General features: G+C 45.7%; 1 protein-coding gene across 5 annotated transcripts in view; it reads left to right on the top strand.

Annotated features, from left to right (window-relative positions):
• ZNF516 (zinc finger protein 516) overlaps positions 1-11,055 on the top strand; it is a 105,915-nt gene extending 94,860 nt beyond the window's left edge. For all 5 annotated transcript variants that reach the window (XM_081252576.1, XM_081252577.1, XM_081252579.1 and 2 more), the window contains one exon: positions 6,877-11,055. In XM_081252576.1, coding sequence (XP_081108702.1) covers positions 6,877-6,936 — 60 coding nt within the window. In that variant the 3' untranslated portion in view covers positions 6,937-11,055. The remainder of the gene's footprint in view (positions 1-6,876) is intronic.
• The last annotated feature ends 1,895 nt before the right edge of the window (positions 11,056-12,950 follow it).

The raw sequence follows: 12,950 nt of genomic DNA, 5'->3' as shown, positions 1-12,950 counted from the left end.
TAAAAGATTTCTGGACACATGTGACCTCAGCTCGAATTAGGCAACGCTCTCCTTTTAAACAGAAGTAAAACCCCCTTTCGACAAGGCACACTGTGATGTGTCTGTGGGTTGTAGCAGCAGCAGGGTCGTGCCGTAATTGGCGAATTACATACTGACAGTACAAGTGAAGTCCAGAGCATTCCTGCAGACACAGCGACCCATTCAGTCCACCTAAGATGCGGCTTTTCCAGAAGAGTGTTTGATGGGGCCAGGAAGCACCAGGCAGGTCTCTGAATAACATAGTGAGATTCTTCAGGAATACACATCAGTTTATCTGGTGCACATGGATTCTACCTAAGCCTCTTTAAAAGGCTTCTGGTACAGGGAGAAATAGATCAACAAAGCAAATCACTAAGACTGTATTTAAAATTAGTTTTTTGTTACTTATAGTTATGCTGGGAATTCATCACAGTTGCTACCCATTCTTGGTGATGAAAGAGAAAAGATGTATCTATATTTTTGTCTTTGTCTCTGTAAACCCGAGTTCTGCAGTTTTGTACTTACTACCAGCCAACCTCTTAGTTTCACGTGTACAGTGACTCAATGCTGTGGTCTTAGGAACTGTTTACTCCTGTTGCAAGGCCTCCGTGGGTCATCTGGCCTGCTTTTCAGTCTCCGGACCGTGGTTGTCAGGCCCGTGACACCAAAACTGAGCTGGATTTCTACACCTCTCGTGCTGGCATATTCGAGATATGGCCTCTGGAAGTACTTCTGGTCCTCTGTTACATTAAAAGTAGCTTTTGTTGATTAATCCCTGAACATTTTGGTTCTTGAAGCAACTTCTGTTTTCTTTAACGTACTTTGGAATTTAAGAATTCTCATAGAGATGTGTCTGCCAGGATAAGTGAAAACCATAGCAGTAGTAGTTATCGGCTTCTATCTTACTGTTCTTTCTTATTCTGGAGTTCTCATTGTTTACAGAAATCACAACTGCTGTCTTAGATTTAAAATATGGTATAGATTCATAGGACAGTTCTGTGGTTATTTATGTCGAGAACGGGACTCATTATACTTACCAGCCATGTTCTTTTCCATGCTTAGTGTGCTTTACAAACATTAACTAATTAATATTTAAATCATTCTTTTCCTTTAGAAAAGAATGGGCTTTAGAAGCTGTGGATCAGGGGAGTTTTTAAAAATCACACAACACTGTATTCACGCATAAATTATTTGATGTAACACTAACAGTTGATAGGCTTTTATAGATACACGTAATAGATGTTAAATTATCTGACTGAAACAGAATCTGGGAATTCAGTTTTACAATAATCATTTATTCACTCATTAACGGTATTTATTGCGCACCTCCTGTGTGCCAGGCTCTGTCACATTGGTGGAGATAACGAGGATGTTGGGAGACAAGGTAAATAATTTTCCTGCTTTCATGGTTCCTGAGGTCCAGTGGGTGGTTTAGATAAGAAGACAGGGCAGAGAGGTGCAGCGCTGTGATAGGGTGAGGGTCCTGGAACCAGGCTTGGGGCGTTGAGAAGCCCTGTGCCAGGGCTTCCCTGGTGGCGCAGTGGTTGAGAGTCTGCCTGCCGGTGCAGGGGACACGGGTTCATGCCCCGGTCCGGGAAGATCCCACATGCCGCGGAGCGGCTGGGCCCGTGAGCCATGGCCACTGGGCCTGTGTGTCCGGAGCCTGTGCTCTACAACGGGAGAGGCCACAACAGTGAGAGGGCCCGCGTACCGCAAAAAAAAAGAAAAAAAAAAAGACTGTGCCAGGGTGCGGGTAGCCGGCAGATGCCCCCGCCGATACCCCCCGACCCCAACCCGGAGGTGGAAGAGATGTCTCGTTGGAGGAATTGTATGGGGGGAGAGCTGGGCGGGTGGCCAGGCGCTCAGGACGTGAGCCTGGGGAGACACACCGCCGTTGGGTACCAGCGCAGAGTTGTGGGAATTCCATCCTGAGGGCAGTGGGGGTGACGTCACCAGTGTCGTGTCTGTAGGAGAGTCAGGTTGGTCTGGGTCGGGGATGGATTGCGGAGGTTGCGGACAGTGAGCTGAGCCCCACTCTGGAGGTGCTTGGGGTCGTCCCAGCGAGACCCAGAGGCAGCCCGAGCTGGGGTGGGGCTGCGGAGAGCAGATGGGTGTGGGGATGTTTGACGGCGGGGAGAACTTGGGAGTTGGATGCAGGATGGGAGAGGGGGGAGGGGTGGAGTGGACCCGGGTGCCGGCTTCAGGCTCCAGCTCTTGGCAGGAGCCACTCCTGGAGCCTGGAACGTGGCAGGAGGAGCTGGACAAAACCAGTTCCAGCTGACCTTCAAGTCAAGTTTGTGATGCCTCTTGGCAGGCGAATATGTGGGTTTGAAGTGGGTTTGATCCTGGTGGAGAACATGTAAATATTTAATAGCTCTCAGCATTGAAGATCAGCCAAGATCAGCCCGTTCTACTCCGAGGGACCCAATAACCTGAATCATTAAGATGTTGGGTTATTGAGTAGGAGGCTCTAACCTAGACCTCAGCTCAGGCAGGGGAACTTCACCTGAGTTTCCTCATTTGTAAAATGAAGACAACGGCAACACGTACTCCTGTGCTTGCTGAGAAGATGAACGGGGACGGTGGACTGAGCCTGGCGGAGACCAGACGTCCAGCACGTTAGCTGTTGTCAGTTATTCCAGGAGTGAACAGTTGTCCTGAACAGCTGGGGAGACGTGGGCGCCGTGTGTATGTACGGTGCACATGCGTGTGAACATGTAGCCGCACGTGTTGATGCCTGTATGGATGGGCCCATTGTGGACCGTTGTGCTCAGTCGTCACGGCCACTCACTCTCCTCCTCATCTCCCTGCTTTGTCAGAACCTGGTCGTGTGCCTGTAAACACCCTGGTTTTGTCCTGTTTTGTTTTACAGTCTAGCTGCTAGTTGTGCCTTAAAGGAAGGATGGGAGAGCTCTTAGCTTGAGAAAAGTGTTGTCAACATAAATGTAGTTCCCTAGTTTGCTGCCTTGTGTTCAGACGACATCACGCTGGTGGGCAGACGCCACGTCTGTACCCACAGCCATACGGCAGCTGCCCTTACTTTGCTGTATTAATATCTGAATTTTCTATGTGGGGTAATCCTAATGTCATAATATACATACGTTGGAGTGGATTAAATTCAGTTAATTTAGTTACTTGAGGAATAAAAGTTTCCTTTTTGTGTTTACAAGGTCATACATGTAGTTTATTTATTTTTTCTTTTCTATTATGGTTTATCACAGGATATTGACTATAGTTCCCTGTGCTGTACATTAGGACCTTGTTGTTTATCCATCCTATATATGCTAGTTGGCATCTGCTAATCCCAACCTCCCAACCCATCTCTCTCCCACACCCCTCCCCCAAAGAGTTTCGTTTTGATGTGTTTTTGGTCGTGGTCTCTTTTCTGCACGCACACTGGCTAAGCCCCTTCTGTGTTACAGGCTTACGCTTGAACTTGGGGATCCCAGAGCAGTTTCTTTATCAGCACATTCCTCTGATGGGTGGGGTGGAAAGGATTACTGACTCCTTAGAAGTTAAAGGTCTGGATTAGGTCATAGTATGGTATCGGATAGTTTGTTCCTGGGCACAGTATCTATTCTCTAGGCATCCCATTCCTTTGCATTTATTGTAAAAGGGTTTGAGCCCTGGCAGTCAGGAGCCCTCTTCATTAGTGGAGCTTCCCTAGCTGTGGGGATGAATCTCCCAGCCCTCGGGAATAAAGGCACCCCCTGCTGGTGCTTGTTGTATTAGGAAGATAATTCTCGTCATAAGAGAAGCTAATATTCCAAGCAAAACTCTACATAAGAGGAGGAATTCATGTGTATCATCATTTTCAAGATGCTTTGCTATAGATTTAACACAACTGAACATTTATTTCTAGTAGTCATCAAAATTCATCATTAGAAAGAACATTTTTTGAAAATAATATGCTTTTTAAAATATTGGTATCACTGCGCTATGGATGTTAGAGAAAAAAATAAGGGGTTTCTTCAATGTTGTGGAGAAATTGTATTTTTCCAATTGTATTGTTCATTAAATGTTAGAAATTAAATAATGGTCTTTCTAAAACCAAGAAAAATTAACCCCGTCTCTCTCCATTCCCCTGGTTTTGGGATTTAAAAGACCAGACCGTCTTTTGCTGAAATATGAAATCTGGTGTTACGATTTGTTTGGATTCCTTGCCAAAATTTATAGACTATGATTAATAGTTTATTTATTATTCTAAATGTTATTTTAAAATAGTTAAGCTGGAGAAATAATTCCATTAATCAAAATAAAGGGAAATGAGAAGAAAAATGGCAACTTAATTTGTCTCATTTTTAGCTACAGAGGTTAGAATGCAAACGATGGAGAAATCCCATAGGCTGGTATATTTGAATCTATGTATGATCTGTTTTCAGTATCACTTTTAGATTCTCAGTATCACAGATCGCATTTCAAAATTCAGCTGGTTTGTCTCAGTAATTTTCTTACTCATGTAAACCAAATGCCTTGAAACACAGCATCCATTTTCTCACTCAGTATAACATAACGTGAAAAGTCGTGAATATAACTAGTGATTTATCCAAAATGATCTGTGATAACGCGAGTCCCAGCTAACTGTTGGCTTGTTGGGAAAGGTCCTTGTCAGTAAGATGTTCCCTGTACGCCGTTAAGCATTTAGTATCACCACGCATGTCTAATGCAGGCCTTGGTCCACGGAGGCCGAGAGACTCATGTGTGTCCCAGGGGTTATAGGCTTTTGTGTGTGTAGGTCACTTACTCCCACGCATGAGCACACATGCATTCCTTTACCTTATAAGACAAAAGGGGAAGAAAAAGTAGGCCTCACCAAGTTCCAGAAGTCAGTATTCATCCCTGGAACACTGAAACGCCTTAAAGAAAGATAATATTTATTTCTGAATAAATATTGTTCAGTTTTACTGAAGAGTCCACAATTCACACAGCTGCAATAAAGAAAAGCCAAATTTTCTAAAAGCGTGCTTCTGATTTTCTGATGACTCTTTCTTTGTGGGAGAATAAAAGCAACTTGTTTGTGCTCAGATATCATGTGTCCACTTAATTTAAGTATTTCTGTGACTCCTTTCTTCCACGGCTGCATTTTCCCCTGGGCCTCATTTCTCAGATGAATTTTAGTCATTTCTTGAAAGCCCTATACAGGACTGCTGTACTGAGGAATAAGGTGTTGGTCCCAACGAATCGGAAGTGAAAACAGCTCACTTAAAAGTGAGATGCTGTTTGGACACACCCCCTCATTTATAAAGAGAAACTTGGCATCTGTGCCTCTGGATTTGTGGACTGAATTAAACAACCTGGTTATTCGGGTTAGCCAGATTTTGCAGTCCCTCTGAAATACGTAGCTTTAAAACTTTCTGAGCCTGCAGTGTAAAAGTCCTTTACGGACAGAGGGCCATCTCCATGCTTCTTCTCTAACCATCCTTTTTCCTTCTTCCAATACAAGTCTGTGTGTTCTGGTCCAAAGGAAGGGAAATCCAAGGAGATGCCTGGATTGTGTATACAGAATCTAGACACACACAACACACGTGTTCATACACATTCTTTGCCCATTTATGGAATCCCCAGAAAGTCTGTTTGCTACATACTTCCTCAAAACGTTCAAGGCCAGCCACCTAACAGCTAACAATAACTCCTGTTTTTCTGTCCGTAAACACAAAGGCCATTTTCCGTCCTCGAATGTATCTGGAACCAGTTCCAAATGAGCCCTGTCGATGATGGATCTCCCCATGGCGTGATGTCGCTGTGCAAAAATGCAAAACATCCTTGTCAGTTTACTGCAGGAAATTCACCATCTACTTAAGGAAGTTTTATCACCTCTCTCATTCCGTTACTGTTTCCTACATTTCAAATAAACTACTGTCCGTACCACTGTGCCCACTCCCCCCAGCCCCCCATAAAATTTTGTTGAGTATCTTTCTGACTTCCGCTAGATGTCAACTGGTGAATGCAGAGCTAGTTTTACGTAGGAGTCTTCTGAAACTATTAACTAGAGAGAGGCACTTAATTCATTATGTCAACCAGACCCCCCCAACACACACTTATTTCTAGGGTTCCTGCAGGCATAGCTGGAAACCAGTCGGAATTTCACACGAGTGCTGCATTTTATGTGTGCATGTTAATTTCAAGCTGTTGGTTTTACTTCCTCGAGACTTCAGCTGAAGGTTAATGCAGTTAAGTAAGATTAATCTCGCCCTGTTGTGTCCTCAGATTGTAAACTCCATTGTTCAAACAGTGATGCTTCACATGTCATGTGAGAGCCTTCTCTGAGAGCTTCACCTCTCCTTCATTCTCATTTTCATCTTGCAGTTCCCTTGACTTTAGAACACCCTTTCTATTTTTCCAACGTGGTAATATTTTATGGAAATGGGTGGAAGCTCTCTCAGGTGCTGAGAGACCTATGGGAGTGCTGTACTTTTGGTTCGTATGACCCCCAAATTCAACCCTGTTTTGGCACTGTCATTCACCTGTGAACCCCGCTTTGTATTACTCATGGTGCATTGTTGTTTTGAATCCTCCTCCGGTCCCATCTGGCCATCTTTTTAACCTTTCCTCTGGAGCTGGTTCAGGCACTATGATTTGCTGTTCTTGCATGCGGAACAGAGATGGCTAATGATCCTCTGTAGATCATTGGGGGTGATTTTCTCAAGCTGCCTTGGAAGGCAGGAAGGCACAGTGCAGACATATCCTGCTCGTGTGCAGTGAGTTAAAGCTGAAGCCAGGGGTCTCTGCCGACCTGACTCAGTGGCTCTGTGAAGGTTGCTATTTGTGCTTTGGGCGTTGCTAAGAAAATTAATAGGAAAAATGCACTTGGAAACCAAAGGCAGAAATGAGCTTTTCTCTTGTCTCTTTTTTCCCCAGGGGAGAGACCATTCTAATGCAGATACTGTCCAAACAGTGCCTCTCAGAAAGGGAACCTAGAGACACGCTTTCACCATCCCCGGTGCCCCTGGACGGTGTCCGCAGTTCCCTTGTGGATGTCCCGACCGTGACCCTGACCTCCCCGTGGAAGAACTCCCGACCGGACACCTCAGATCTGCAGCCGCTGGGCGGAGCGGAAGCTGAAGGGAGGGCTTCTCCTTGTTACACATTAAACATCAACGAAGATGCTCGACTTAGAATTACATGTAGATATTCTGTATGCATATACGTGCTCACCGACCATAGTCCGTATTTTCTTATAATAAACGGTGGAGGTGGGAGGCACGGTAGGAGCACAAAGCATCGATATCGTTCAAGACAGGTTTGAGACACTGGAAGAAAGATGCTCATGTGTGTCGGACAGAGTAAAGCAGCCAAGCACTGTAACAGAAGCCGCCACCGATGCTCAGAGGCCTGTTGGAGGTGACGTCAGAACGGACAGCGGAGGGGTCCAGGTTGATGGAGTTTTGACGCTCTGGCCTCTCCTTGTCTTAGTGGGTATTTAAAATAGTGAGTAAAAGAGGAAGGATGGGCGTTGAGGTGCTGTGGAAACAGGCTCGATGGGGGGCGGGTGGGTGACGAGGTCCTCCTTCCTCAGTGGTCCCATCGCATCCCCTTGGGGGCCCCCTGCGTTTCCCAGGTGTGTCCCTCTCTCCCGTCTGTGCTCAAGTGAATCCGGCAGAGGAAACACATCCACGGGAAGGCTTTTGTTGTGCTTCGGAAAAGAGCTAGTTGAACACTAAGAAAAGCAGGCTTCTTTGTTTATTCTCAGGACCTTTTGGTAACAGGGCTACATTCTGCAAACTGCTTACAACGGAAGACTGCCTGTCTTAACAAATTATCTAGCCACTGAACCCCCCTCGATTTGGACCCTTTTAGTCGTAGTGGGAGGATCCCTGAGCCCGTGGGGGGCCCAGGTCGCTGGGGTCCTGGTGCTCTGGGGCCTCCTGTGCCCCCCTCCCTCCCTGCCTTCCTGTCCATCTGTCCCAGCAAGTAGGCATCTTTTCTTCTTGGGCCGGGGGGCCTCCATGGGACGAGTCCCCTCATTCCCAGAGTGTGGAGGCCCCCCGGCCCGTGGGTCGGGCAGCTTTATATACCTCTTCCTCAGTCGCGCAGATGCCAGTTTTAGCGGTGGGGCGTTAAGGGCCGTAACAAAGGGTCTTAAACCTTGGCAGTGTCCGCAGTTAAATTGTATTCCACAGATATAAATATTTTCTTTTCCTATTACCATGACACCATGTGTGATGGTAATGTTTCTGAGAGTTTCAGATTTTTGCACATAATGATTTTATGCATTATCAAAAGTTACTGCTGCCTTGAATGAAAATGTTCTGTGAAATTTTTTGCAAAAGCTTTACTAGGTTTTTTTTAATTGTGAAATTTTGTAAAGGCAGGAAGTGGATTAAAACGAGCATGCTAAATATATTTTTCAAAAAAGCAATAATTTTACATGTACAGAAATTATCCTAATCTTTAATACTGGTGAGAGCGACAGTTTACTTAATACAGTAATGGATTAGTGCAGTTTTTGTAGAAAATGGGCTTCTGATACAAAGACTTGTTTAAACACACACACACACACACACACACACACACACCCTAAAGTGTGGTTTTCCTGTTCTAATGATTTGTTGAATTATATTATTATTATTATTATTGTTATTGTTGTTGTTTTTAGTTAATGTTTGGTTCTGGATTCTACTTGTTACTGAATTTAAATTACTTGACGGTTCAGGTTACTTTGCAACATTTGCAAGCAATGCAATGTAACTGGCTAGCTTATATCTATAAATATATATATACATGTATATACACACACATATAGCTGCATATATGTGTGTGTATATATATATATAACTTTTTTACTTATTTTTTCCTGATATTCTTACACCGGATATGTACCAGAATGATCTGTCATGTTGGTGTCATTAGGAATGTCCTTGCAGATACGATTCAGTGACTGTCCTCTAAAGTTATTTTGAGCAAAGTTTCAGAGATACATTCCTCTGTTCACCCTAGAAATCAACATGCCTTTCTGTTGACTTGTGTTTGATCATTTCCATAGTCTCCCCACAGTGATGATTTCTGCATTTCCTGGCTTTTATTTTCTTGGCTGACAGTGAAGGGTGACAGTTCAGGAACGCACAGGGGCTCGTGATTCGGTCTGTTTCTCTGTTTTAGTTATTCAGAGGAATTCGTACCCAAAGTGACACGATCGTGTACTTTCTTACCGTTTCAGAGGCGGCCTTCAGAGCCGCAGGTGTCACCCCGGGAGACCCCTTTGCGGGGAGCGGGGTGGAGAGGGGCGCGTTCTGGGGTCCCGTTGGCCGGACACGCAGCCTGAGCCAGTTGGAATACTTGTTTCCGCCTGGAGCACAGAAATAAGGTTTTCCCTTAATTCAGCAGACAGGGGTCGGGGGGCCGTCCAAGAACACCACCCTCCAAGGCAAGCTGTCTGGGGGCCCGACTGTGCTTCCTTTCTTCCACTGAGCATCAGTATTGTATTGGTTTGTTCATGTGTTTATGTCAGTTTGACCATAGTATTTAATAAGATTTGTGTTTTTCTTATTTATTTAGCCAATGTGTTTTGATTCACTTTTTTTCGATGGATAATTTCCGCATGGTCTCTCTTGTAAGTCACCCTCTGACTGTTACAGACTTTCTACTACCTCTACCAATCTGCTGTTTCCTTGTTTCTTAACAGGATTTGACAGTGTTGGCGTCAATGTAACTTAGACAATAAAGGGTTTGGTTGTCTACACTGCAGCTTCTCCGTGTGTCTCCCCGCCCCCGCCCGCACACTCCTGCTGCTGGTGTCACTCCTCGCCCTCCCCTGCTTGCCCTCTTCCTCCTTGTTGTAACACAGATAATGAGCTTAGAGACTCTTTCAGGTTATTCACTCATATTCCTTAATTTGAAGAATGAACATTTAAATTCTCTGAAAAATCAGTTGTTGGAGCATCTTCTCCGGGCACTCGTCAGCCGTTCTGTCACTTTTCTCCCCTGGTTCCTGGAAGGCCTTGGGGCCATCTCAGGTGGATGCGTTTCACCTCGGTTATGGCACAGTACCGATTTTCAAGCCAAGTGGATTTTGCCATTTTGGTTTTGAAAAGTATTCAGTGCTTTACGAGATGGCCTCCCAATATTTACTTATTTATTTTGTAAACCAAGAAAGACACTAGTTTCTTGAAAAGAAGGTGCTCCAGGAAATGGCCCCGGGGATGACAGATGCCACTTTGGCAAGCTTACGGAGCATTGGTTCTGCCCAGGATGTCGAGAACCATCTTCAGATCTGGCCGCTCTGTCACAGGTTGTACAGTGTCAGGCAGACAGTACACGGAGGCACGTGCACATGCAGGGTCATCATTCGGCACGCCTCTGGGATGTGGCATTGGACCCAGCAGGTCGCAGGTGACACCTCCCTGCTGTTTCCCAGGCACCTGGCTCAGGTAGCTGCACCTTCTTTCCACCAGGAGATAGAGTGTAGCCCACAGGGTCACAGAAGGTAACTGGCAGTTCTCAGTCTGTGCCTGGAACGCAGCACACCTCCTGGGTTTTCATGGCCAGATTCTCTTTACCAACGTGCCGTCTTGAAAACAGGCAAATCACCCCCAGGGGGGTGTGATCGATGCACAAAAAAACGACTGCGTTTGTACAACTTTACTTTTCCACTTTCAAAATGTCTCCGTGTCTGAAGTAGTGTATGCTGTTTCACTGCTTTTAACTTGGGTGCGTTCTAATCGCAGGACATTTTATACACTGAGCAAAAAGAAAGAGAATAAAAAAATCACAGGCCAGGACTTCAAGTGATGGTTTAGGTGCCCCGTAGTGTGTCTGCGTGGAGTGACGGAGGGAAACTGTTCATTCTTCAACTTTGCTAATTATGCTTTGAGGCCGTAAAATGCAAAAGACCATAGAGTTTGTATTTCTTTTTTAAAATACAGTTTATAACATTATATTTTGTACTCTTTATATTAGAATTTGTAACTAGATTGATGTATTTAACTCTATTTCTGAAAAAATAATTCAATGTTTCGGTTGTGTGATAAAAAATATTTAGAGAAAACATATTCATTCTATTGGAAATTGAAATCAATAAAAACATCTTGGAGTTCTTGAGATTTGTAAGACCTTTTTCCCCTATTTCAGGAGGTGGCTTCAATCTTCTGACAGCCCGTCTGGATCTGTGGTTTGAACATTTTTGTTGACTGAACACAAACCCGAGTGTTAGTGTTCTGTAGTTATATAAGCAGAAGAGATTTTGGATGATTCACAAGATAGTTCCTCGAAAAGGATGCCAAGATGGCCACAGGATTTTTTTCAAGTCTTTTGTGGACTCCAGGACACGCACACTTTTTTTCTTTTTTAAAGGTGACCCTGTATTTCTCATTTCCCCCGGGCACCTCTCATTTCCTGACGCCAGATACACACACTGTTCTAAGACTTGCAGTAGATTTACTGCTTAGATGTCAGAAACAGGACTTGGGGGCCTCAGATGCACTAACAGAATTTTAATGTAAAAAGATAACACGTGGGCTTCCCTGGTGGCGCAGTGGTTGGGAGTCCGCCTGCCGATGCAGGGGACACGGGTTCATGTCCCGGTCCGGGAAGATCCCACATGCCACGGAGTGGCTGGGCCCGTGAGCCATGGCCGCTGAGCCTGCGCGTCCGGAGCCTGTGCTCCACAGAAGGAGAGGCCACAACAGTGAGAGGCCCACGTACCGCAAAAAAAAAAAAAAAAAAAAAAGATGTGTTTTGAAGGTAAAAGATCTGTGTCCCAATTGGCAGGAAAAGGAAGGGATGGGGTGAGGACCTGAACGTGGCTTTCACATTGTGTTGGTGCAGAAAATAGAGCATCCAGGCCTGGGTCACTGGTGGCCTCTTCATGCCCCTCCATTCTTAGATGAAAATGCCGATTTGAGGAGCTTGTGGAAGGCCTTGTGAGTTTTGTAAACTGCAGAACCAACCTGGCGCGGGGGAAGTTTATGACTCAGTTTATCTAGAACCTCTCTCTTCCCGGGCGGCGGGTTCTGAGCAGAAGGGTGCTGATTGTAAATGAGGAGGGGCAGTGCCAGCCTGGTAGCACTCTTGGTGTGCGACACGACCAAAAGAGGCCCAGATCTGTGTGTGTGTGTCACCAGGTGTGGGGAATTCCCTCCAGGGAACACAGGCGTGGGATGTTCGTGGAGTGAAACCCAAGATAGACACTTGCCCCGGTTCTGGGGTGTCCTACCGTGACCGTGCTCCTTCAGGAAAGCGGCTGTCCTTTCTCTCTGTCCGTTCACTGGTCACCAGAGAGCGGTGTGGATGTCCTGCCACATGCCCATGCGATGTCGTCCTTGGCGGTGGGACTCAGGTGGCAGACGGCGCCTGAACGTTCGCTGTAATCTACCCCTTGCCCTGCTGGAGGCAGTCTGGCTGAGCTGCGCACACAAAACAAATCACTCCACTTGTGATGGCACCTCTCTTTCCCCCTCGCTGTCTCGCTGTTTGAAAACAACAGCGGTGCATTCCTGATCTGTGCTACTCATGTTCTCAGTCTTACCTTTTAAAAAGGCGAGGTGTTCTTCGAGAGATCAGCAAGATGATTGAAACAAAATGTGAAATGCGCTGGTCTTCGCCTCTGTGACCAGTTCTTGGAATGTCTGACTTCCTTTCTGCCAACTGATGCACCAGCCCTGGCAGGCTTCAAGGTCGGGGAAGTCCTGCAGGAATCTGGAAGCATGTGATGGTCACACACCCCTCTCCGGTCAGTTTTCTTTATGGGAAGAGGAAAGATGCAGTGAAAGAAGAAGATTGCACTGAGACTATTTCCTTCCCCCGCTCTTCTCTCCCTCCCTTCCTCCTTTCCTCCCTTCCTTTTTTCCTTCCTCTTTCTTTCATTCTCCCTCTCTCTTTCTTTTTTCAACTACAGAAGACATAATGGAGAGACCCATTCCAAGCCCCCTCTCCTAGCGGGATGTCAGATCTGCTAAGAGTACGGCATCAGAGTGAACCCTTAGCTTTGCTGCCAA

The sequence above is a fragment of the Mesoplodon bidens genome (assembly GCF_964165515.1).
Source record: "Mesoplodon bidens genome assembly, chromosome: 13".
Taxonomy (NCBI): domain Eukaryota; kingdom Metazoa; phylum Chordata; class Mammalia; order Artiodactyla; family Ziphiidae; genus Mesoplodon; species Mesoplodon bidens.
The sequence above is the reverse complement of the archived record's forward strand: the minus strand, read 5'-3'. Positions and strand labels throughout refer to the sequence as shown.